The 25022-nt window shown below is 43.4% G+C and overlaps 1 protein-coding gene across 18 annotated transcripts in view; it reads right to left on the bottom strand.

Annotated features, from left to right (window-relative positions):
* Unc-115a (actin binding LIM protein Uncoordinated 115a) overlaps window positions 1-15651 on the bottom strand; it is a 44531-nt gene extending 28880 nt beyond the window's left edge. For 8 of the 18 annotated variants that reach the window (XM_076424273.1, XM_076424272.1, XM_076424271.1 and 5 more), the window contains exon 1: window positions 7567-7898. In XM_076424273.1, the coding sequence (XP_076280388.1) occupies window positions 7567-7657 (91 nt within the window). In that variant the 5' untranslated portion in view covers window positions 7658-7898. Of the gene's footprint in view, window positions 1-7566; window positions 7902-15453 lie in introns of those variants that run through there. The other 10 variants (XR_013009040.1, XM_076424278.1, XM_076424277.1 and 7 more) reach the window with 6 other exon arrangements.
* Between the last annotated feature and the right edge of the window lie 9371 nt (window positions 15652-25022).

A 25022-nucleotide genomic window follows, 5' to 3' on the forward strand; every position in this document is an offset into this window, starting at 1 on the left:
GCCATATTCTGGTATATCAGCCAGAAAAATTAAATTGTACAGCAGACATTCAATTCTGGAAAACGTCTAGTTGTTAAGCTAGACCTTGATGATAAATAATTTGGTACAACCACCTAGAATCAATTTATATATTACACTAACTTAACAACTGTAACGTCTTGTCAGAATTAAATGTCTACTTACTACTGCGATTCAATTTAATCCTTAAATTTCCTGAACAGTGCACAAACTTTAAAAAGCCCACAATCTGATTTTTAAGAGACTGTTTAAAGACGCTAAGTAATTAAAAGCGTTAAGGTTGGTTCCCCTGAAAAAATTGAATGCATTTTCGAGAAAGAAGGAAGTTGCCCGGAAAAGGCGTGCGTTATTTTCACGCAAAGCTTTCTCGACCCGCTTCGTTAATCCGTTTGAACGGCACGCATACACACACATACACTCGAGAAGGAACAAGGAAGAAAGACTATGGCGGCCAGTGATTTCAATAAACCATCAGATAAGGTCCGATAAGTATCGCCGACACCCTCGACAGACTTCTCTAGGCGAACTTGCTCTCCTCAAGAATAATTGATCGTCGTCGATTATGTGAAGAAATTGCGGTTCAATGGAGGGCATATGGAGTTTCGCGGGGAATCGCGCCGCGGGAACTTTAAAAATACACGGTGACATCACTCGGGCGAGAGCGGCTCGTGTGTTTTGACGTCATCTGTGCTGTCACGCGAGCTGAAACCGACTCCGTCGACTGTTTTCAGCGTTCTCGATGAATTGAATTAAGTATGGACATCGGTGAGTACTTCTTCGCTCATTCTGTCAGAAATGACGAGAATGTACAATACAGTCGGGGACAAAATTAAGTAGACGCTATTTAAAAGCTAACATTTTTTTTTGTAATTGAACCAAACGACTTTACTATTTTTTGAAATATTACAAGAATTAGTTTGCTGGTAATGTGCAATTGCCCATTGCCCCCTACATTTCGTTTATGAAACTTGGAGCAAAACTGTATTGCACACGAAATACTGTACAAATATTTTTGCACGTTTGTCTACGTGAATGATGCTACGAAGAATGATTGTTCCCGGCATTGTGGTTGCAAAATAGTCTTCTGTGGTTATTGACGTAGTGTTAGGAAGGGCTAATTTATGACATCCTCAACAGGAACGTCGCTTTCTCTTCCTGGGTCTGGCACGAAGGACAAGCTAGCCTAGAAAAGGTTCATAGCCTTCTTTCTCACCTATCCTTTCTTACAATTGAAGAATGAAATGACAAAGTGTTGAATTGTCTGGGCTTGTAGATTGTTGTCGCGACTCCTTGGCGTTTTCACGTGAAACCGATCACGAGATTAAATGGCGAACAGTATTGCCGGATGAGCTCTGTTTGAATTGAGCCGGGAAGAGACACACCCTCGTCTGCGCGTCACACCCTCGATTTATGGCTTTCGATCGACTGTGCGTCGCTGAAGCCTGCCTCGAAATTAGTTCGATATTCTTGTATCGTGTCTCATCGATCAACCAGAAATATTTCATCTTGTCATTTGCGATCAATTCGAAAAGAAATTCCTGATAACGTTTACACGATGATAAATAAAACGTGACATACTTTATTTGACGACTGATTCATAATTTTGAAATGTTCAAGGAACGTATTTAAATCGGCACAAAACGGAAACGACCTTCCGAAATTTATCAAGTTGACATGTGGAACGAAATATGCGCGCAAGAAAGACTGTCACTAATGACCATGTTTTTGATGCGATATTAAAACACAGAGAAGAAGAATGATAAATACGACTGCGGCTGGAGCCGGTGTCAGCAAATTGTTTTCCTACATGATGAGTAATTAACATTGGAACGATCCGTCTAATCGGAATGATGACTGCATCGAATTCTGGCAGGCGGTACCCAGAAGTCTTTATTTAACACGGTGGATGCCAGGTCGGTCGCATATGAGTGGCGCTAGCCTTTGATCAAGTTCAGAAGTATGTACAATACATTTCTATTAACATAAAGAACTTCATGAATTAAATTGCTCTGGTTTTATGGACTTTTTTAGGTCAGTGATTCCTCAATATCAACAGTACCAATATTTCACAACTATTATATTAAAATTCTAAAAATATTTTCATGGGAATGATCATACCTAATAAAAGTTGCACAAGATCCAAATAAATTCAATATCATTTTCGTAAGGCAGTGCGAATCACTTTTAGCATTGTGTAGGTTCAATATCGAAGTTTTAATTAGCATCGTATCATGATTTCGTTGCACACTGCCATGTCCCCATCGACTCTGACACCCAACTATGATGAATGGCGATTGTAGTACACGTTCGTATCGCTATCGGCGGTTGCAGATTTCGCGTACGGTGTTTGTTATTCTTCTGGCGTATGTATTATGGCGAACGCGTTCTCGTGAATGGATTGCTATTGTATACATTACGCTTATATACAATCGAGTCGCGAACGCGGTGGAATACGTGGTAAGGAGTCTTCCAGCGCTCGTAACTAGTTCACATCATTTTCTGCGCGAGTAGCATGCACATCTTTTCGTACGGAGCTGTTTGGTGCACATACTTTCTCAATTATCACCTCGCTGCTCTCACAAAGCAGCGCCTTGTGACGCGACGCAAAGTGGAACCAAAGAGTAGGGATACAACAAGAGATGACACTCCGGGCGGCACCTTTGATGTCGACGTTCGACTGTCTCTTTAAATTAGTTGTATAGGCAAGCGAGAAGTTTAACTCCGCCGGATTTAATATCTTTATTTATTTTTAATTAGAATGTACTATTTCCTAACATTGGTTTTCGAAGTATTTACGTTAATTTTACCAGATTAAAAACTTAAAACAGGAGAAATATAATAAAATGATAACTGTAGAAAATATATTTTCTACATCATATTCTACATCATATAAATTATAAAGAAATTTGTTACGAATAAACTGTAACCATTATATGTATAAATTGTAAGCATACACTGAAAACATATTACATACTTCCAAACAATATGAATACATATATCCACGTGTACACATATATTTACAATTTTAACCTCACAGACTCATCGTACTACCATTCTTGCACACCATTATTTTATCATATAAATATTTCCAACTAGAGAGAGAATATAATTAAATATATTACAATTATATTCTAAAATAAACATATACGAGCATTGCAGAAGTTTACCGATCCTTTCCGAATGGACCTTTATATTGGTTGTATGGATTGTCTCTCTCTAAAAAGGTGTTTTCCTTCAGGCACCTCTTGTTACATCCCTACTCTTTGGTGGAATTTCTATTTTTCAACACTTGCACTACTTATCTCTCTTCGCGGCACACTGCGACAGTTTACGTTCATAAACGTCTCTATCGCGAGCTGTTATCATCGACTGCCTTACTTTCCTATCTCTGACAAAATTGTTAACGAAAGATCTACAAAGCACTTGAACGTCACTGTCCTACGTTACTCTATACAAATAAGAAAAATGTAGTTGTTCAGATTTTTAGCGATTTTCATAATACAGTGGGTTCTTTATCTATTCATAGGCATTTTTAAAAACTTTCTGTACATAACAATCCTAAACGAAATAATTAGCGACCCGTCGAAAGATCTATTCAAAAATCCTTAGCCAAAGATCAAAGACTTTTGAAAATTGTGAAATAATCGCCGTTAAAAAAAGTAATAAATTTATTCTGAAGATCATTGCGAAGACACGAGCCAGTAGATCGATTGTAGTTTATTTTCTGTCTCCCCGATGGAAGGGTTCGCGAATTTCTTTGGTTATCTCTTTTGTAATCGTATTGATTGCGGATCAGAGGCCGTGGCAGGAAAAATGGGGGACTGTACGGGGTTAATAGACCCCATGAAATTCCTGGCCCAGAATTCACCGGAGTAATCGCGTGCAAACCGGTACGAGCCGACGACGTAGGAGGCGCTCAGAATTTTTAATGAGCGATGATAAGGCGGGAACGCCGACAGCCGGACAATCTGGTAACCCGCAACACCTACGAGGCCACTTACATACTGAAATTTTTATTTGTTCCCGACAATCTCAGTGCCCGAACCGGCTGGCTTCAACCGTTCGACCATCGAACGATTTATCCGGCAGGAAATTGTATATGTACAGAGTTCATGCTTCGAGTGTTAACGGAGAAAAAAGAAATTTGTTACGTCAGTTGTGTAGCGTTCACCCACACGCAGTTTGTCCTACATCCTACGTTCACCACGGCTCGCGGCGTGTTAACATGATTCATAAGCCCGTCTAAATGGGATGTCGCGAAACGGTGTTTCCAGGTTACCTAAAATTCCCGCTGAAATTCCGCGATATTAATTCCCCGGTTCAGCGGACACGACCCAACATTTGCATCGTTTATTAACAGTTTGCTTCGTTGCACTCGTTTCGGGCAATCTAATCTATTCCTCGGACAGTGCCCTATTTCAAACTACACTGTAAGTGTTTGGGACAGTACGGAGACACGTAGACTTTATGCAGATTTTATGCAGTTATAATAGAAGCAAGTGGGTAAAATTTAGAACATAGTACATAACACTGTTAAAGAATTTCAGAGTGAATCCACTGAATACAATTCATTGTCTCATTTTAATAAGAAAAACGCCACAAATAAGTTGGTGGAAGTCCCATACAAAAATAGAGAAAAATATAGAAGTTTTGTGATTGGATTAGTAGTGGTTAATGCCGATATACCCAAGCCTCGTAGCTCGAGCTTCTTGTCCCCTCGCGAGGTACATATGTACTCTCCTCCATCGAAGGGGAACACGAACGGTCTAAGACCGACCATCTCCTTTGGGCTTAGATCAAGACTGTAGTAAGTATGATATAATGGAAATGCATCCTCTGGTCGTGAAATATGCTTAGTTTCGGAGTGAAATCATCTCCGAGTGCAGGGGAGTTAATATTTTTGCGAAAATTCGCGTGTTCCGTTGAAACTGCACGGTCAGAAATAAGTAGCTCGTCGTCGACGGAATGTGATTCGCGGGGCTGCGGTTCTTAGCGGAAGCTTAAAGAGGAAAACCGCTGAAAACCGTCCGCATTCCACCGGTCCGTTAAAAGCGAACCGGTTCGAGGGTGTCGCGCGCGAGTCTCCGTAACAGCTATCCATCATCGAACCGCTCTCGCTCCACATAACGTCGTTCCTCTCCGCCTCGGTATGTTAATATGATTCATAAGTGGTCTAAATAGGATGTCGCAAAGTGGGGTCAAACGCGGCGACCCCTAAGTGGCCGGGGCTCTTTCTCCCGATGCACTCTGGGTCATAGAATATATCGAGGGACGATTGAATGCGTCCGATGCACATACGGATTCTTCACACGCCGGGACCATTCTTTTATCGTTTTTTTTTTCGAGCAGAGAGATCTGCTCGATGCGCGAGCAAATATTTGACGACGGGCATTAACAGGATTAACACGGGGACGCGAGTCGCCCGACGAATCTTGCGGCTGAATTAAGTCATGCAAATAAACACATTTATCGGCCGGACGACGATAAGCTATCGCGAAATGCTCGAAGCCTTACCGAAATGCCTGGACGCGAGGCACGCGTTTCATAAGTTAGCTCCGTTTCATAGTCATCGTGATGTGCTAAATTATTTCGACGTGCTTCGAGACTGCGCGCACTACTACACAAACAGAATAAACTAGCGATCTTTGCCGGGAGGTAATTCAACCCAATCCCGTAAACGTTCACAAAGTGGGGACGTTTGTGTCCGACGTATTTTTCAGTGGGTAAGTTTTAGAAAAATTAACATCCTCGAACCTTCCAAATTGAGATTAGGACCACGAATACGTATTTACGAGAGATCTACACTCCTCTTTGCTCGGACCCGAACGACCTTGGTTTATGGTTGATTATCGCGACTGCGAGAAGTCTCTTGCTTATAAGACAATATATTTTTCTCGAAAAAATTGACGCAGTTTCTGGCAGATCGACGTTATCGGTGCTCTAGTGGGTTAATAGCAGATTCCAGCGCTTATCAGCATTTTTGCAGGCTGTATCTGAGCGTATCAACGGTGTAACACTAGAAAAGTACAATAAATGGACTATTACTTGGCGATAAGAACCGATCCTCGTTACACGGGGCATGGAGGAAGCGTTTCCTCGCGCGAAAAAGCCGAAAAAAAATCGGAAGAGCACCCGCGGAGAACCGTTCGGATCCCGTGTAATTTGTTTTTGCGCAAGCCCGACAGCATAATCGGTCGTTGCATATACACGGCAGGATGCAACGGGTCTTTTGTCTGTAATTAACCGCGTTACAATAGTGTTACAACTATTTAATAATGTATCGGGCGTCGCTAGCCCACGGGAAATGAATGAAGAATTGAATTACAAAGTACATGGCTGGTGTATGCACGGCGCAGTCTCGTCCCGCCAAGGCGTCGCCGCTTAGCGAAACAATATCGCAACGATTGCAACGGACGCGGTGCAGAAAAACCTGCGAACGAGTGTTCATTAACGTTCTAATGGTCCGTTAATTGGCTCGCCTCGTCTCGGCCAGTCGAAGCCATCCGAGCAAGGTTGACACAGACCGTTTTTCTTTTCGTTCAAATTCAATTAGCCACATCGAGGGAATTCGATAATTTTGATCTCGATAAAGCAACCCGCCTTCTGCAAACGCCTTATCTAATCGTCCCCGTCATCTGAGTTGGCCCGTCGTCGGCGACGTCGGATTTAAAGTCCGACGTTTCTTTCTCAGTTCTCTCAAAACTACGCGATTTATCCGCGAACAGATAACGTCACGGTACCGTGCGTTTCCACGTTATCGATACACGGACGACGGACTTCTAGCTCCACTTTCGCGAGGAGATAGTTCCGCGTAACTGTAACCGGCGATCCCGATGCGAAAATTAAAGAACGCTATCGTTCCACGGAATTCTATAGAATCTCTGTCCTTGGATCGAGTATCTTAAGTAGGGGGGTGGGGGGGATCGAAGATGGCAATCGTGATGTATTGTAAGCCGCAATCCAGCTGCGAAAATTAAATCGCAAAGACTGTAGCGGTATAGAATTCGACCGACTCTCCATCTTTGGAGTAGTATCTCTAAATGGAGTGGTGACCTAACAGTCTCCTGATGGACTGTAATCCAGTTGCGAAAATTAGAAGGTACTATCGCCGCACAGATATTGAATCTCTGTTGCGGATATCTGGATCGAGTGTCCTCAAATGGGGAGACCGAAGAAGCTCTACAGGGATTCGTCAAGTGTGTGCAATTAAAAAGCGATCGCAGCTGACCTATTTAAGCTGTGGAAGCTCGAAAAGCTGACTTCTGGAAGACATCTACAACCGAACGAGAAACGTGTAAATCGACCTTGACGCTCGGTTACGTATGACTCACTGCTACTGCTGGAATAACTCCTGCTCCAAACTAACGTGTATATCAATTAATTCCCGCATTAATTACAGTCAACGATCGGTTACGCCACACCTGACTATTCTATTAGCGAGCCGTATGTGAAATAGTTTCGATATTCCAACGAAACATCTTAAATCAATTAAACGCATCTCGAATAAAAATCGAAGCGAACACTATATCGATCAAGAGGAAGGCTTACCCTTCTTCAGCACTTTCTGCTTCAGTTCCTGGTCCCTCTTGACCCCGTTACTTTCACTCGCTATAAAACTCTCGCTCGTCTTCGACTTCATTGTCCCTGCCGATCGCTGTTTCGTCGTTGCGTAACACTCTGACTACACCTCCTTCTCTTCCTGCTTGCAGATAAGATAGCAGATGCTATTTGGATAAGAAGCCACGTCGAGAGGTTTAAAATCCGATGGATATGGCGCGAGACTCGTTCGATTCTATTCGATTCGATTCGGTACACCAGTGTCACGGTTTCTTCACTCGGGCCACCGAGCACGCACACGATATTGTCGGCTCGAGCGCCGATCGTAGACTGACGGAGAGCACGGCCTATCGAGAAACCGGCGGGGATTCCTGCCACCGCTTTCGATTGTCAAGCCGCGAGCAACTGGCTCTCCTCTGACGTTTACTTTTCACGGCCGTTGTCAGCGTGATTGCGCTCAGAGATTCTGCCTCTGCCGGCGACAGCTACCTGACAGCTGCTGTCGATCGACCTCGCCCGACAATTGTTCACCCCGACGCGACGCGACGTCCAGAGAAAAACCCGTGAAACACCTCCTGCAACGTTCCTCGTCTTCAATTCCTCCCCAAAAGACTCAGCCTTTGTCTACCCCGAGCCTCAAATTGTTGAACATTTTTTAATCGCTCACCTCTTACGTCAATTACCAAAAAGGTACGTACAACATTCGATGAGTCAGCCATTCAATTAACATTTGTTTCATGAAAATAGGCGTTGAGGTACTCTGACAGAGTCCTCCCACGTTAAAAAATGAAAATTTAATTTTCTACATTAGTCCATTCTTTCGCTCCTGTTTCGTTACCCCTCTAACGTCGCGCGGCTCGGGCGGTAGCGAGCCGTTCGAGAGCAGCGGCGGCTATTAGCCCGGCGCTCTGATTGGCCAACGGACTCGTCGTTGTGTGGACGGTGGGGGGCAGAGAACGCGGCGCTAAGGGGGTTATACGAAACTCGACGCTACAGAGTAAACACCTTGCAAGAATCGAAGCGAGAAAAATCGAGAAGATAAAGTTTCGCCTGGATTGCCTTCGGGCCAGTGGCAGCACGCGAGAACTTTTCGAGTCCCCGGTTGCGTAAATAAAGTCTTTGATTCCTAGGTATTTCACGGCGGCGTCTATACGCTCCTGTAACGCATATCAGCCCTATCTGAAAGAAGATAAGGTCTCGACGGTGTTAGATTCCCTTCTCGATGCATGTAGACCTCGTAACTGTACGCGGTGGAGCGCAGCGCAACGACTATATTCTGTGTTTATGTTTACGTTACATGAAACTGAACGAGCACAGTCGTTGACTGAACAAGTTGCGTACACGAGACTTTGAGCAACTCTGACGTCCTGTCCGTTTCGCGAGAACTTTGATGTCCTCTTGGTATTTGGTACTGGTCTTTGCCTCTTCGGGGAAAAGCTACCCCGTAGAAGTTCACCCTTGTGTAGCTAACCGGCCACCCATTTACAGAATTTCTTTCAACAATTCTTTACTGTTCTGAATGTCTATTCTTTGTTCACTATTATATCGATTGATAATTTGAAGAATATTGCAATAAATGTTAAATACTACAGTTTTTGAGTGATCTGTACTTTCTGGTTGTCTACGCAAGGGTTAATCTGTTCTCTTAAATAACGTGATTAGGATCAATTTTTTAACAGAATTCGATCTTCACGGTTCCTTAGAGTTGGAATTATCCCATGGAAATTGATTGTCGATTCGATTCTTTTCTTTCAAATAACTGTGATCAACAACCCGGTAATCGATTTTCTGACACAATTCGTTCTCTAGGGTGGAGCCCTAGCGTAATTAACGACTTGGTGATCGACTTTGCGACCAAATTCGTTCCCGGCATTGTTGGTCGCGGGCTCGTCGAGGCGCGATCAAGGGAACATTGCACAAGAAACTGAGCACCGAGAAAGTTACGGCCAAAGTCGAACTTTCTGAATCAGCCCCGGAATTCCTTTGATGTTAACGAGCTAACGGTTCGCGATCCACCATGTTGCTCGCCGCGGCGTCACGTGTATGCATTTCAAGGCGAACTTCTGCCGGTGAACCGAAATTTATGCAACCTCCTGAAGTCTCCGTGATTGGTTCTCGATCCCGAGACATCGTCTCAGTACCGCGAAATTTCAGTCCCTATCATCAGAGTTACATCAGAGTATACGTATAGCTGTTCCCGCGAATCACACTGACGTTACGTCGATTCACGAAGACTCGGGAAGTGTGTTTTCGTGTTCCCGGGTTATCTCATTCAATTGCCTCGTTCTCTCTTCTCAGTCTTAAGTAATGCCACCGCCGCCACCGTGCCGTTGCTAAAGAGATAATTAGTCTTACGTGCGAGCCGTTATCGCGGGATATTCAAAGGAGAAGGGGCAGAAGAATGGATCGAATGAACGCGATGCAAGATCTACGGCCGCACCGAAATAGCCTGGAGGGATATCGTGCAACTAAATATACCTGATTAGAAACAGCTTGCGTTTCATTCGCCTTCTACATGTTCCTCCGCTGCACGATAGCTGCCATAACACCGGTCCAATCCGGAACCTTTCCATTTAAACGTATTCTTCTTCCTGCTCTCTATAGTCTTCTTAGATCTTTATTCCGAGTCGAAACACTAAGCCAGCAAGCATTCAAATTATCTGGTAAATACTATCTTATAAAAAGGGCAACACTAAATTTATTGACATTGCCTGTCGTTTCCATTATAATATTCCAAATAATATAATAATAATTATTTTCCATAAATGAATTTTCATATATAATTTCAATAATCCCTCTTTAATAAAATAATTTTGCAATCCGAATCGTGAAGTAATTTTCTTTTATTCTTCTACGAAGGTGTACCGATTCAAGCAAACAACTCGTCAGCATGAACTACAGCCAATTCCGAGATTATTTATGCTTGTAATGTCGAGACCCAATCGACTTCTTTTTATCGAGGCCGTTATCCTACTCGCAATTAGCAGATACCTTATCTCCAGCCACGAAAACCACACTCGATTCGAGAGTTTCATGATCCTCTACCTCGAATCTCGACCAACGTCTTGCTGGACAGAGAATATGTATGTACGAAGATTGCATAAGACATCAATCCGTTTAGCTGTTGCGGTGTCCGATGGCCGCAATCCTTCCGGCGTTCTCATTTTGTCGCTGTCAACTTGTCCGATAAGTACGTTTGTTAGCTCGGTCACAGAAAATTCGCGTGGGCATCTTTTCTGGATTTTGTTGCTGGAGCAGCCGACGGAATTGATGGAGACTAATTGGACACGTAGTTGGCTGGCTCTCGGGACTGGAGCACCCTCGTGTCTTCCGGTTTTTGTCTTGAGATCTCTCTTCTTCCTTGATCCGGTGGTTTTTAGGCTAGGAGTACAGTAATCTCGAGGTTTAACTTTTTATCCAATGGGAATCTGCTTTGAGACATTGTTTTCAGATATTGATGGAATGTAACGGAGGCAAATGAATATTCGAACGTAATCGTATCTGGTTATCAGATAATGAGCAGAGGTTCCTCCACATTTCGCCAGTTACGCAACCAAGGAGTTGTATTACATCCACTACGAAGACTTCCTAGCAGGACCTCCACACCAACCAGTAACCCGAATACAGTAGGTAGGTGAAATATCGATTCGCGGATAGTCTGGCGAAAGGACACTGGGTTCGAGCAGTGTCCTCCGCCCCTGCAAAAAGCTAGCCTTTTAGAACCTTCTTGCTTTGTCCTTTCGAAGCTCCACGGTTCGTTAAATGCAATCTTAATAAAAATCTGCGACCTTTCAACGTCTACGCGAAATCGTGAAATAAATTCTCTCCAAGATATTTTGCATCTTTCAGTCAATAAATCCGTCGATAACCACCGCATTATAAAATATTCGAGTCTCGACAGCGGTAAAAAGCATGTTCCACTTCTTAGGGAATATATTTGTACACTTGTCGGTACAGGATAAATTCTGTATAAATTATTGGAGATTGTACAAGAACCATGAAAATTGATGCTACATCGGAAACATCAGAATGAAATTCAGTACAATTTAAATAGATATCTGGTGCGCTTACTGTCTTCACAAATTAGTTGTAACGAAGAGAAGCATACGAATGGTTCGAATTTTAAAAAATCTCATCGTGGAACAATTCGTGGAAAAATTAACGAATGTGATAAATAGACGGCGGATTTTATGCATTAATAATAAAAATGAGTAGGTGTAACAAAGGCAGTAAAAACATTAAAAGAATTTCAAAATACTATTACATCTATTAGTATATTAAGATAAAAATAGAGATTTGTATTTCTCTCTCTCTCTCTCGCTCTAGTTTTAGTTGATAGTACAGTGTGCCCGCATGGTAAATAAATAAGCCATGAAAGATTTTGCGATTATTGAAGCAGTGAAAGGACTTTTTATAGCTTTCGAGAGCTAACCACCGCAGGGTGCATCGTTTGTGCGACGAACGCGTGCGTTGGAGTGCCGGCTAATTGGCGCAAGATTTTCTGGGCAGGGTTCGTCTTCTCGTTAACGAGCGCTTTGCAGAAAGGCTGCAACAGAGTCCCGGTGCATTTCGCCGCACGAGATTTTCCCTTCCGGTTAGCAGCGCAGCGTGAATCGAACTCGAGCGGCCGAGGGGGTGGCATATCGATCTGCAGCGGTTGCAGTTTCGCTGAAAGGCGGCAATGGAGTAGACGACGACACTCGGAGAGCGAGACCCTTGTGCCAAATGTATGTCAATATACAAGGGACGCGAAACAGAAAATCAATAGCATTCGTCGATCGGTGAATTATTTAGAACGCAGTCGAAATGCACCCTCGCAGCCGCGCTGAAATAACACGGTTTGTATGTAATTCCCAGAACCAACGGCGTACTGCACCGTACTAAATCGCTCGCGCTCCACTTTCGTACGAAACTCCGCGCGGCAACACCTGCACTCGACTGTCGCAACAATCATTTTAATAGTCGCGCGAAAATCCGTCAAATTTTATCCGCTAGGATATACACGTGTTTTCGTGCAAAGGAAAATACGAAATCGTGTCGAAGTAGTAACGAATCTCGGTCGAGAACTGCAAGCAAAAAGATTGACTTTTAAAGGGCCACTTTGGATCGATTTTGGAATGTGTTCCCGTGGGAATTTTGGATCGTTTCAGAGCTTAAATTAAAGGCGGGATTCCGAACGTTGTGATAGATTTATTTAGGATTGCAGGAAAATTCAGAATCGTAGTTTACAATTCATAAACCACGACTATGAGTGGATCTTGAGGGGTTCATTCGAAGCAGTTTTATAATGTGTTCTCGCAGAAACAATTTCAACTTGCGAGGGCTTAAATGAAAGCTGGAAATGTGGACTTTACGATAAGTGTATTGCTTTTGAAAATTCGTATGCTAAAATATACCAAAAAGAAGTACATACGTAGTGAGGAGGGCATTGCGCTTCCTTCTCCCGTGCAATGCAAACAAACCTGGATTGATCGGTCGATTACGTGAAAATTTCGAGTGCACTGTCGCACTGTGCTACTGATAACAGGGCGATTACACTCGAGCAAAGTCAATATCTGGAGTTAATGGACGCGCGTGGACCGGGAAATAAGGGACAGTTCATTAAATGTGTCACTGTATTTGCGCACGCTTTCACCGAACAACGTTAATTATATTTGCGAATGAATCGAGCGTATCTATGGCGATCGACGCACGGTATTTGCGAACCCGGGGTGCGATCGAACGCATTTTCTCGTTGCGAGAGAAAATCCTGTACCAGGGACCGGTAGGATAATCTTCATGGCAGGATGCAGCTCTTACGTCGCCGCTCCTCGCAACGCTGCGTGCGTATTGAAGCGCGCACTCGACGCATCGTGCAAGGCACGGTGGTTGCGTGGGTAGAACGCATAATTGCGCAAACAAATTTACGAGCGTGGCGTACGCAGATACCGTCCTGCAACTGCTGGTGCACGCAACAGACGCGTTCGGACATTGCCGATATTTCATACGATTAGAATATTGTGTCCCTTTATCGACAATAGCTAATTTCTATGGTTCTACCGTGAATTTTGATTAGGTGAACCACTGGTTGAAATTGCAGGTGTAAATCTGTAAAACGTTCGAGTTTCATAAACAATTGCTCGTTGAAGACCTCGCAAAATCTGCCGACCAAACGGTATTGCAATTATAATTTGTTATAAATAAAATTCATCAGAGTTGTATATGTATAATAACCTTGTGAATAGATTGTGTGTTTTATTCATTTGATATTTCATGAATAAAATTAATGATTACTGTTCTATTATATTTTATGCGCGCGATTTTTAACGCTGGAGGTACATAATAGTATACAATAGATGGAGACAAGTTTTATTCTGCATATAAATCCCCAGTCCATTATTACTGTCAGTATACATATATTGATTCGATACCTGCGGTAAGAGATGTTTGCGACTGAACCAATAAAATCCTGAAGATCGCAACTCGGCTAATAATGGAATACGCAACGCAATGGAGATTCTGCTGTGTTTGTTATTAATAAAATTCCACTAGGGTTCGCAACATGCGCGGCAACCTCGCTCTGCTTGGAAAAGTGCAAAAACCTTGTGACCTAAAGAAAAGAAGATTAAAGTGCATCGAGGCAGTCTTGCAACACATTACAACGGTTCAATATAATACTGAAACTTGTAAGTTCAGCTCGGCTTGCAAAATGCAGGAAGATGTTTAACGCAATGAAAAAAATCAAGGGGGGGGCGGATAATTCCATCCCGTTTATTATAAATAAAATGCAACTGGGGCTGCTGGCCAGCAGCAAGCCTGCCAACCTCGTCTACTTCGAAAGCTACAAATGACCTGAAGAAAAAGGCGCACGAGGATGGCGTTTTGCAACTGTTCGATACAAAAACCGGGATCCTGCGCCAAAACAAGTTGGGGAAAAACGGATATTTAACATGGCAAAAATGAAAAGTGAGTCAAGGAGGTCTATGCATCGTTTGGGAGTGGGGGAGGTGTCTTATGACCAAGCAACACTTCCATACGCTGGAACGTCTCTAAAAAGGTGGAACTCGACGTTCGCATTCTAGCCACGCGGGACGAGCGTTACGCAACCGGGTATGACACGTTGAAAAGCCGAGAGGAGGATGCAGTTGCTTCCGTTTTCACGTTTCGAATCGATGTAACCTGGTCGGTGCGGATGCGAGCGTGGGTGGGGAGAGGAGGAACCCTCGGCAGGGGTTTTTTCTTGCGGGTTGTTGCATCGGCTCGTCAAAGGTGGCAGGCCTAGGTCTAGGCGAGGAAGAGATCGAATAATCCGAGGAGCGCTCTCGGCAGAATGCAGGTCACGTTCTCGGACCAGCGTAGCGCAGCGGGGAAAACAAAATCGAGAGGAAAAACAGCCGGCGCACGGAGGTACATAGACGTATAAACTATAAACGTGTGTCCGGCTCGGGCTAGGAAACGTCAAACCGATGGATCCGTCTATTTATAGAGGCCTCGGAGTGAGTTTACCGGGCTACGATCTTCGCGGAAAACATTCGGCGTGTGCTGGTTGCACACGAGGGAACTGAACGGGACACACGGACACACGGGCGCAGGCATCCCGTGAAAATCGGGCGGAAACCGCGCACGACATCAGGGGCGTACCCCACGCACACCCACACGCATGTCGCCGGACGCACCGACACACGCTCTCTCACACTTTTCGATTCTTCGACGAGGATGAGAAAGCACACGGGCCACGCGAACGCCCGCGCGCACATCTACACGCACGCACACGCACGCACACGTATGCGATCAAAGAGGCGGACAACGAAGCCACCGATAGAGAAGGAGAGAAAGAGAGAGAGAAAGAGATGGAAAAGCTAGCCGGCATTCGCCACTCGGTTTCCGCCTTTTACTTACCCATTTTTACGGCCGTGTGCCAGCTACGCTGCTTCCCAATCACGGTTCGTCGCAGATGATGAGTTACACGATCATATTACAGCACTGGCCACGAGTTAAAACGACACGCGCGCACGGTTTCACTTAGGAAATCACGGGGAACGCAAGAGACCTTCTCACCGAACGCTCGACGTCCGACATTGTAGTGGCGAGCTACCGCCGACGCGCGCATGCGCCGCTCGAGAGTCAAGGTCGTGCATAGCATGCCGCTCGCCCTATACCCAATTTGAAAAGAATTTGGTAATGACGATCGTAATTATGGTTTTTGCCCCTACAAATTGACGCCCTTGACAATTTAACGCGCCCTTTTATCACTTTGTGCCATGTTTTGCATAATATAATCAGTTTTATGACTGTTTCCACTGTCAGCCGACGGTGGCGCCATAAGCGGTATCCGAACGAGACGGCCCTGGTAATTAGTTGTGCGAAAAGGGAAGCAGAGAGCTTTGAGTTTCTGCGAATTTATGAATTAATTACTTCCCAGGCTGTGTAATAACGATTTTTTGTAAATTGCTGGTTTTGAACTGTGAGAAAAAACCACAATAGAAGTAGGGAGTCGTGGGAAATCGTAATATACCGATATCGTTGAAGCTAGGTTGTCGTCCGCAGCCCTGTTTCATAGTTAACTTATAACTATTATTTATTGTTCCGTATAAAATGTGGGGGATAAGTCATAATCTGCTTGCAATTTCAATTGTTCAGGCGCGGTGTAACGTAGCTACATAGAGATTGTAGAATGTCGAGTGTTTAGTGAGGGTTATGAAATTAAAATATGGCGGCGCATTTTAAACATAGCGTATAAATATTAGAATACGGCATTCTCGTCTAGTAAATAGTCTCGTGACTTGATCATCCGGGACATTAATGTCTCATTACATTACTGTAGCGTTATCAGTAGAATATTAATTAATATTTGTTACTTACGGTGAGGATCGTAGTTCGAATACGCTTCGAATTGGCGCTCGATCTAGCGCGGGAAAGTTGCGCAGAGACATGTGCAAAAGAGTTGCGCGGGAATAATTGAAATTATATTGGTCCCGTTTTATAACATCTTATGTTTTTAAATATAATAAAACGACTCTATCCCGCAATTTGTTTCATTTATGTACTATGGAATGAAAATTACGAATCTTCTCAAAGAGTCTTCTATTTTAGCTGTAGCATTTGAAGACTAATTAAAAGATAAAAATCGTTGTAAAATATGAGATTTCGGAAAATGTGGAGATAATTTTAATAATCTCGTCTGGACATTACAATGCAGTTTTATAATAACCAAACTGTACAACCGTCGGTAATGTAAGTTACCCGAAGATGCACCAATGGTAATATATCGTCTGTGGTATTTCTGATCAGAGATCTGTGATATCGTCACAGATTTATTTTTTTGAAAATGTTCGCCACAATTAACATCAGATGGCGCCACATTCATTTTCCAACTAAAAATTCTCAGTCGGTAAATTTGGCTAGCAGTTTGAGCGTTTCGTCACTACATAGAATGCCGCTATTTAACATTTTATTTCTGGCGCCAATTTAAAATGAAGTGTTAGTTATATCAATAATTTTAAGTGATTATTAATAAACCCCACAATGTAAATTCTAAGTACTGTCGAAATAAGCTATCTGGCTAAAATTCAGCCGCAGTTTACGTCATTATACGATTAGAGTTGAAAAATCATCCATACATCTTACGTACAAGACACCTCTACGCGTGTATACAATAAATTATTGAAATTAAATTGTACACGATAAAATCAAACGAAACTAAATTACTAACGACAGAAGCATGGTTGTTACTAGAACGAATCATAACAGACTAGAAGCCGTTTACCTTTTCGTAGTCACTTTATTCGCTTCAAAACGTTTGAGCACTCCGAACGATCAAGCAATTATCTCCGCATCTCGCAATTAGGCAATCTCGCGAAAAGTTTTTCTCGAAAACCGTTATTTCAACAACGTACCACCGCGGACCGATCTTTCGCGTAATAACCACTGGCGCTTAAGAAGCGATTATTTTTTTTGTTACGCTGAGCCGCTCTTGATTTGCCCGTATCTTCATCAGGCCATCGCGCGCAGCCCGCAAGTACGAATTATTTCATTACTGCTCCAAATCCTGCGACTGCACATTAAAATCTTAGCCCGTCGCACCTGTACCAGCTCAGTAAAACGAGGAAGAAAAAGAGGAAATGGTCGATCGTCGAAGAAGCTGGTCAGGTCTGACGAGTATACAATGTTATTGGTGCGTCGTACAAGATTTCGGGTACTGACATAAGGAGTTAATCCAGCAGAGGAGAGTTTAATCGATTTCGGGCCAGGGGTGGGGATAATTTGAATAAAGAGAATCTTCTGAATGAACGTACACGATTTCCTCAATTTTCTCGACTTCTTATTCTGGCGAAGTTAATCGATTTGGCAAATGAGCGGCTCGATTCACGCTCCGAAATTATCAAGATATCACTGTCGCTCGGAGCTCTAACGAAGACAAAGAACGAAATTAACAGAGTCCGGGGACAAGGCGGTAGGCCGGCAAAACCTGGCAAAGATGAACATGGAGAAAAGAAATGAGAGACAGAGAGGTCGCTTCTTCGAGCACGTCTCTTATGCGACGGAGAGAGCGAGGGGGCGGGCAATTAAATAATGACCGGTTAGGTGAATTAGCCGGGCGAGGATTAACAAAAACGCTTTACGCGAAAACGATCGATCTTGTCACTCTGAATGAGAAGAAGCTGTCCGGCTCTCCCGGTAATTACTTCCTTTCGTTAAGCCCCGGTATCTGCGTGGAATCTGCCGCGTCGAACCGGATCATCGATAGTCCTCTCGTGGACTCTCTTTCTCTCTCACTTTGACTCTCTTTTCTTCTCTCTCTCTCTCTCTCTCTCTCTCTCTTCTCTCTGTTCAGCCCAGGCCACTCTTCGTGCAACCCGCTAATTTTCCTAATAGATTAAGCATCGGAAGAGGTTGTCATTTCGCTGGCACGCTAAGTGAGCCTGAGCGCCGTGCACCATTGTTTCACAAACAAAAGACGGCCGCTTTGCGAGTCATGGCAGCGCTCTTTGAACGCCCCTCGACCAATCGCTGGGAGCCTTTAGCGAGCGCCAAGTACAAAAGAAACCAGCCCCGGAGATGATTGAGATTTTCTGTCTGGGCTGAACGAGCCGTGCGTGTTCCACTTCCACCGCGGCGAAGGGGAAAACCAGCGACTGACTCGAGAACTGGGAACTGGGAAATCGGAAATGTCGAATTATACCATTCAATCGGCCACATTCCAACGACGGATTAACCTCGAATCGACCAAGACCTTCGATAACACTCGTCACACTTTATAGCTTCTCAATATTGTTGGTTTTATGCAATGTTTGCTTTTATTGGCAATGTTGGTTTTAATGTAAATAACAAAGCCATTAAGGGATGAAATCAATTTTTATTTTATTCCTGCTTCCAAAAATAAATACAAAACATTTATATTTTGCATAAAGATCTGATGCTTAGTCATAAAGTTCCAATGAGTTTCAAGTTGTTAGTGTTTCAAGAAGAGCGAAGTATAAAGCCTGACCGACCGAAAAGGAAAGTGATCGCTCCATTGTACGAAGCATGCAGCATTCTGAAAAATGGCATAAATACCCGGAACCTAGATGGCACTAGCCAAGACACTATTTTTGCTGTCACAATAGAATAAAGTTGTTGCAGACCACCCGAAAGAGCAATTCCATCGACAACTGGCAAACTTCCCACTCGAATTGATACGCCGGCTTGGCAACGCAAAAACCACGGTACCAACGCGAATCGCGAAAGAAATACAAAGTGAGCGTATTTCAACCGTGAATCACTTTTTCGCCATCGGATTAATTAAATACAAAGGAAACCGGCGCGCGGTTCTATTCGCCCGCGCAAAAACCGATTGTTACTCACCGCTAGGAAATGCGGGGGGAAAAAGAATACCGCGGTATTATCGGCCGAGATTGTCGCTGTTTTGCCGCGAAACTTTGAATACTTATAACTGGCACAGTCCTTGTTGATCGTACATAATGTTCCTGAATCATCTGGCATACGTTCCTCAGGGTGAAAATCTATTCTTTCGGATGCTGTAAAACATGTAATTTTGTTCTGTTTGTGTTGTGAGATGTATTATTAGATCATCTTGGGTGAAGTAGAAAGACATAATCGCAACAGTAGTCAGTAAAATATGTACTGTGCTTCACGTAATTTACTACAGTCTATGGAGTGGCACATAGTTGGTAAAATAATTATTTATGCAGAATTTATATAGCATCACGAAAGCGAATCACAGTTGGTTAATTTAAATCTACAATGGACGAAGCACTGTCCTAGAAAAATTAGCTTCGATGCAACTCTATTTCTTGTCTCTCCAGAAATTAGTTTGTCGTCTCCAGCCATGGTGTTTTGTTTCTCCCGAAAAAATCACTGGCCGATTTGATTGCATTCTCGTCTCACGACACTCCCCTGATCGGGCTAGATCTTTCCAGAAATCGGTTGACAATCTCCCAAGCGAGGATTCGGCACCGTCATCGGCGGTTCCTTTGCGTCGTGAGTTTTTCAAGCCAGTCCAACGTCTACTTTAAGGGGTCCCGAGATTGCTAATTGATTAATCATGATCTCCCAGTCAGCCATTCTCTTTTTAATCTATTTCCCCGGCTTCCCTCTTGACTCCTCTCCCCTCAGCCGCCTTCGTAGACCTGTCCTTGAGATTAGTCGAGGACGATCCGGTAAAAAGCAGCAACGTGACCGGCGCTTCTACTTCGTCCCTTTCCCTTTTCACCTTCTAATCCATCTTTGGTCCTGGTAACGACGAATCTACGGGGTTAGCGCGTTCGCCTCCCCCTCTCTCAGCCTTTTACACGGCATTAGCATTAATTATTGTCGGGATCTTACGCAAAGTACAATTTTTTTGCAGACAGTCATAAACACTGTAGTTAAACGAAGTTTATTTCCTGAACGATTGTAATATTGTTAACCGGACCGTATTTTACTAGACTGTGTGTGTGTATGTGTGTGGCAAAAAGTATCCGATCGAACAAATCAAGCGTGCACCAGTATAATTGTTCATGTATTTGACGTGGAACAGTTTTTCATTAGCGGTAATGGCTAATAACTCTTTCAACGAACGTTCTTACGGTCTTGATCGAATATTATCTGCTAGCAGTAATATTATTAGATTTCTTGCATTATACAATGTACCACAAATGTATGCAACCCTAATAAGTAATTTCACTATCCTAAAAATTAGATTCACTTGCAGCAAACGTTCGAAGAATGTTTAAAATGGTGTGTGACATAGTTTTACGAAGTCTCTGGGTAAATTATCGAATAACTAATTCAGTAACCTTTGTTTTTGTGCAACCTCATATTTGATACAGAAGCCCGGTGCATTCGAGTCGAATGATTCGACCCACTTTTCAGCGAGAGAAAAGGTCCTCTTCAAGAAGACGTTTAGAAATTCGCTGTTTAACGGGACGGTCGCGTTCCGACATTGGAAAATCATAAACAACTCGGAAACGATTTTGCCCGAGTAGTATGTCTGGCTACCGGACACAATTAGCAATAAAGAATCGGATCGGCGTGTGTTAATGCTCCCGTCGCAGTGTTCTCGGGGCAGGGTAAGATAAGAATGGAGGAAATCCGGGTAGAAAGAGGGGCCGGGCGTTACACGGACCTCCCTGCTCGCAATTTCGCGGTCATCGAGATATACGATTGAATTTTCATCATCGCGAGCCTATTATCGTCTGTTTCACGGGCGCGAGGCTTGGTCGCGGGCAGCGGGACTCGATTTGCATTTTAAATCGGCGCCGAATGCGCGCGAACCCACCACTCTGCAATTAACTCGATAAGATTTACAACTTCATGCGGCCTGCTAGCCATCGCCACCGGTCCGTTCCTCCGTTCCTTCGTTGGTTGGTTGGTTTCACGGCGGATAAGGGCGCGGTTACACTGAATAAGTTTTCGGACGACCAGCTCGTCATTCTTGCGCGGACGTTCCACAAGAACCAATCAACGGAGCGTGTCTTTCTGGAAATAGTGCAGAGCTTTATAATCAAGAATTCATACTATTTTACCCACTCGATGTTTTGCGATTTGATTTAGTCGGGTCCATATTTTGTTGAAGCTAATTTTCGAAAATTCTGTGAAATTGTAGCAAACGTACTTGTTCCTCATATTTAAAAATGAGTAGTTGCGATACAAAACAGTGTATGAGTAGTTGCGATACAAAATAAATGTAGGGGTTGAAAACTATGTATTAAAATATTGATTACAGTGTTCCGGACGGTTAAGGTGTACAATTTGAATAAATTCATTCTCATTATTATAAAAAATGTATATGCATACCCCATAATGCAGTCCGAAACAGTTCTTTTTCGGAACAGTTTCGAGCCCTGACGCGTTCACCTGCTTGTAATCTGCTCAGCTCGCGAGAAACCAGGATTTATCGGGAACACGCTGCCATGGCGAATTGTCTAAATTGAACCGGGCCGCTCATCCTCGCGAAATTAGAGCCACCATTCTCGATTGAGAAATCCTCGTGGACCGGCTCCGCCTGTAAAAGCTGATCGGAAGACGAACGGAGGATTTCTGCCATGCGGTTATTAAAATCTACATTGTGCTCGACGGCGAGAGTTAACGCGACGAGGAAAAAGACGGAACGGTTTTCGTGTTACGATCGGCGCGGCGCGGCGGTGAAGAAGTTTGACAACCGCTCTCCACCGAAGCGATGAGACGGCTCCGTCTAAAGGGGCGGCGAATTTACGAATGCATAAATCTGGGACCGGCTACCCAAACGCGGCTTCATAGGGCCCACGCCGTTTCGCCCCGCTTGGCTACCGTATTCCCATATTATTGGAACTTTATGGTCTATGGAAAATCCTCTATTTGCTTCGGAATCGATCCTACACCTAACTGTGTTAGCTTTACGACGCTCGTTAGCTCAGGCCCCGGGAATTTCTCGAGAAACAGAAGGTCCGATGAGTCGAGCAGGGCCGAGTATATGTTTCAAATAATTGTTATAAAGCCTCTGTGGCCCATGGAAAATACTCTGCACCAAGAATTTTGGATGAAAATAATTGTTATTGTACCTTCATACTCTGTTGAAAATCGCTCGTGTACTCAACGATAATGTTGATGAACTTTGAAATTTTTGTATCATCTTGTAATTATAACAATAGTATATATTGTCCACCTCTGATACAATTTCTGTTGCAATGTTTGTGTGAAAAAATAGATCGATTTCGAAAAAGAACTGCACACGTATTTCTTAATCCATGTTGCACTATGCTATCAGAAGCAGAGAGAGGCTCGGCCGAGATCGATTCGCGAGGATAACATCCGAATAGAAGTTACAAAAGGAACGACGACGTGAACGATCGCGGGTAGTGCCTATAATTTTGCGGAGTACAGCAATAAACGTCGGGCAGTCAGTATAAACTCATTGATAAGTCTTTAATGGAATCGAAAGGGGCGAAAGTTTCGAGAGCTCTCTGCGAACCTGACGATGCGATGCTATGCGAGCGAACGAGCGAACGAACGAACGACTCGCGCCGTGCAGATGATCGAGCAGAGATCGCCAGAGATCTCCCGGACCTGTGACGCGTTGATCGTCCAACAGCCGTCCGAAAGTCTTTGGCGGTAACTGGCAAAGTAACAGCTTCAAGAGCTAATTAAATCAAAGGCTGCCGACGAGGCCCGGTAATAAAAGTAAGAACACGGGCTCTAGGGATATGCATTATAGGAGGACGCGCGGCAATCAAATAAAAAGCTTTCAGAACGGAGATAAACACAATAGCCCCTGTGGCCCGGTGTTCCACGACCTGACGGTCTTTCCGACCTGTCGTAAAAACAAAAACAGAAAAAACTCGAGATTCGTTTAATTAACGTTAAAAGCGGCACTCGGAGATCGATGCCACGTAGCCGAACGCAACAATCGTGGTGCAAGAGAAACCTTCGAGGAAACAAAATCGCAAATAAATAAACTCGTTCTGGTCGTCTTTGTTTGGTACCCAGCTTCCGAAAGAGGAGTACAATCCCTCGGCGAAAGTCGATTCCAAAGGGTTCAATTTCTCTGTGACAGATTTAAAGAAGACATCCCTTTAGCTTTCTTTTATTAATTGTATGTTGAAGTCCTTCACAGAAAGCAACAATTTTCTCATTTCTTCCTTGAACTCAATCTTCTAGGATAGGATACACCGAGTATAAACCCGGTAAGCTAGCCTGTTTCAATGTATGTATTATCAGCAGACTGCGAATCTCTATGCAAAATAGAAATTATTTTTATAACTTCATTTTTAACTGACTTCGAAAAAGGAGGAGGTTGCTCAATTCGATCTGTATGTGCCTTTTTTTGCTTTTTTTCTATGTATGTTCACCGATTACGCCGAGATGAATGGACCAATCAGGACGAAATTTTTATTGCGAATAATCAATAAGACCGAAAAACCATCCTACGGTGTTCTAAAAATTCTGCTGGTTCCATTAAAAAGTGTGAAATAAAAAAATTGTATAAAAAAAATTAAACCGACTTCGAAACGCGCTATGTATAATAAAAATGCACTAAAAAGTGTGAAATAATTTCATTTGAACATTATCGATACTGGAAACTACGAAAATCCTTAAATCCTTAAATCTTCCCACCTACTGATTTCCAAGTCCATCATATTCCAATGAAATCATAATCAGCAACATCTGTCATTGGACAATTTTTAGTTTTGCGCCGCGTCCGAAAAGATTGTATTGTATTCAAGTTCGTGTGTATTCACATAAATTAAATGGAAATTATTTTATACCTTTTGTGCATTTTTATTTTAGTACGTTTCGAAGTCGGTTTTAATTAATTAATTAATTAATTAATCTGAAACTCTTAGTTAGTCATCTCTGTGAGCAAATGCATAAAATACGCAGTCTACTTGTGTCCGCCTGTAACCATTTTCAAATAATAATGGACGTTGAAGTTTTTAGTGGGGGATGAAGTATAATTTCACAAATTAGATAGCCAATAGAGGATTCTCCATGGACCACGAGTTCCAATAATAAATATACAATCGCGGGGCAAACACCAGGTACGTGTCCAGATTGCAAACGCTGCATAGAAATGGGTAAAACTTGCCTAGCATAATTTTCCTAACACCGTGGATTCATTCGGTTTTTGCAGCAAGGTGTTCAGCTGTTTTTGGTCGCGATTTCCATGCCTTGTCAGTCATCCCGGCAAAAAGGGTGGGAAACCAGCGGTAGTGACAGGAAGGAGAGATCGCGACAGAGAAGAATCTTCGAGGAAGTGTGTCACGAGTTTCGTAAAAACGGGCGAATCGGCTAACGACTGCGGAAGATAGAGCCTAATGACAGAAAGTCGGTGAGTTTTCGAGTCCTGGCGAGCACAGAAGAAACGGATTAGGAGTCGCGATCAACCATCGCGTCGTGTCCGTTGAATGTGTCTTACGGTCGTTTACCCTGCGCGAACAATTTTCTCTGGCGTGATCTAATTCACCGTTCACCTGTACGCGTAGCTCGCCTAACGACTTCGACGGAAAGGT

This window comes from Lasioglossum baleicum, chromosome 5 (assembly GCF_051020765.1).
Source record: "Lasioglossum baleicum chromosome 5, iyLasBale1, whole genome shotgun sequence".
NCBI classification, from domain to species: Eukaryota; Metazoa; Arthropoda; class Insecta; order Hymenoptera; family Halictidae; genus Lasioglossum; species Lasioglossum baleicum.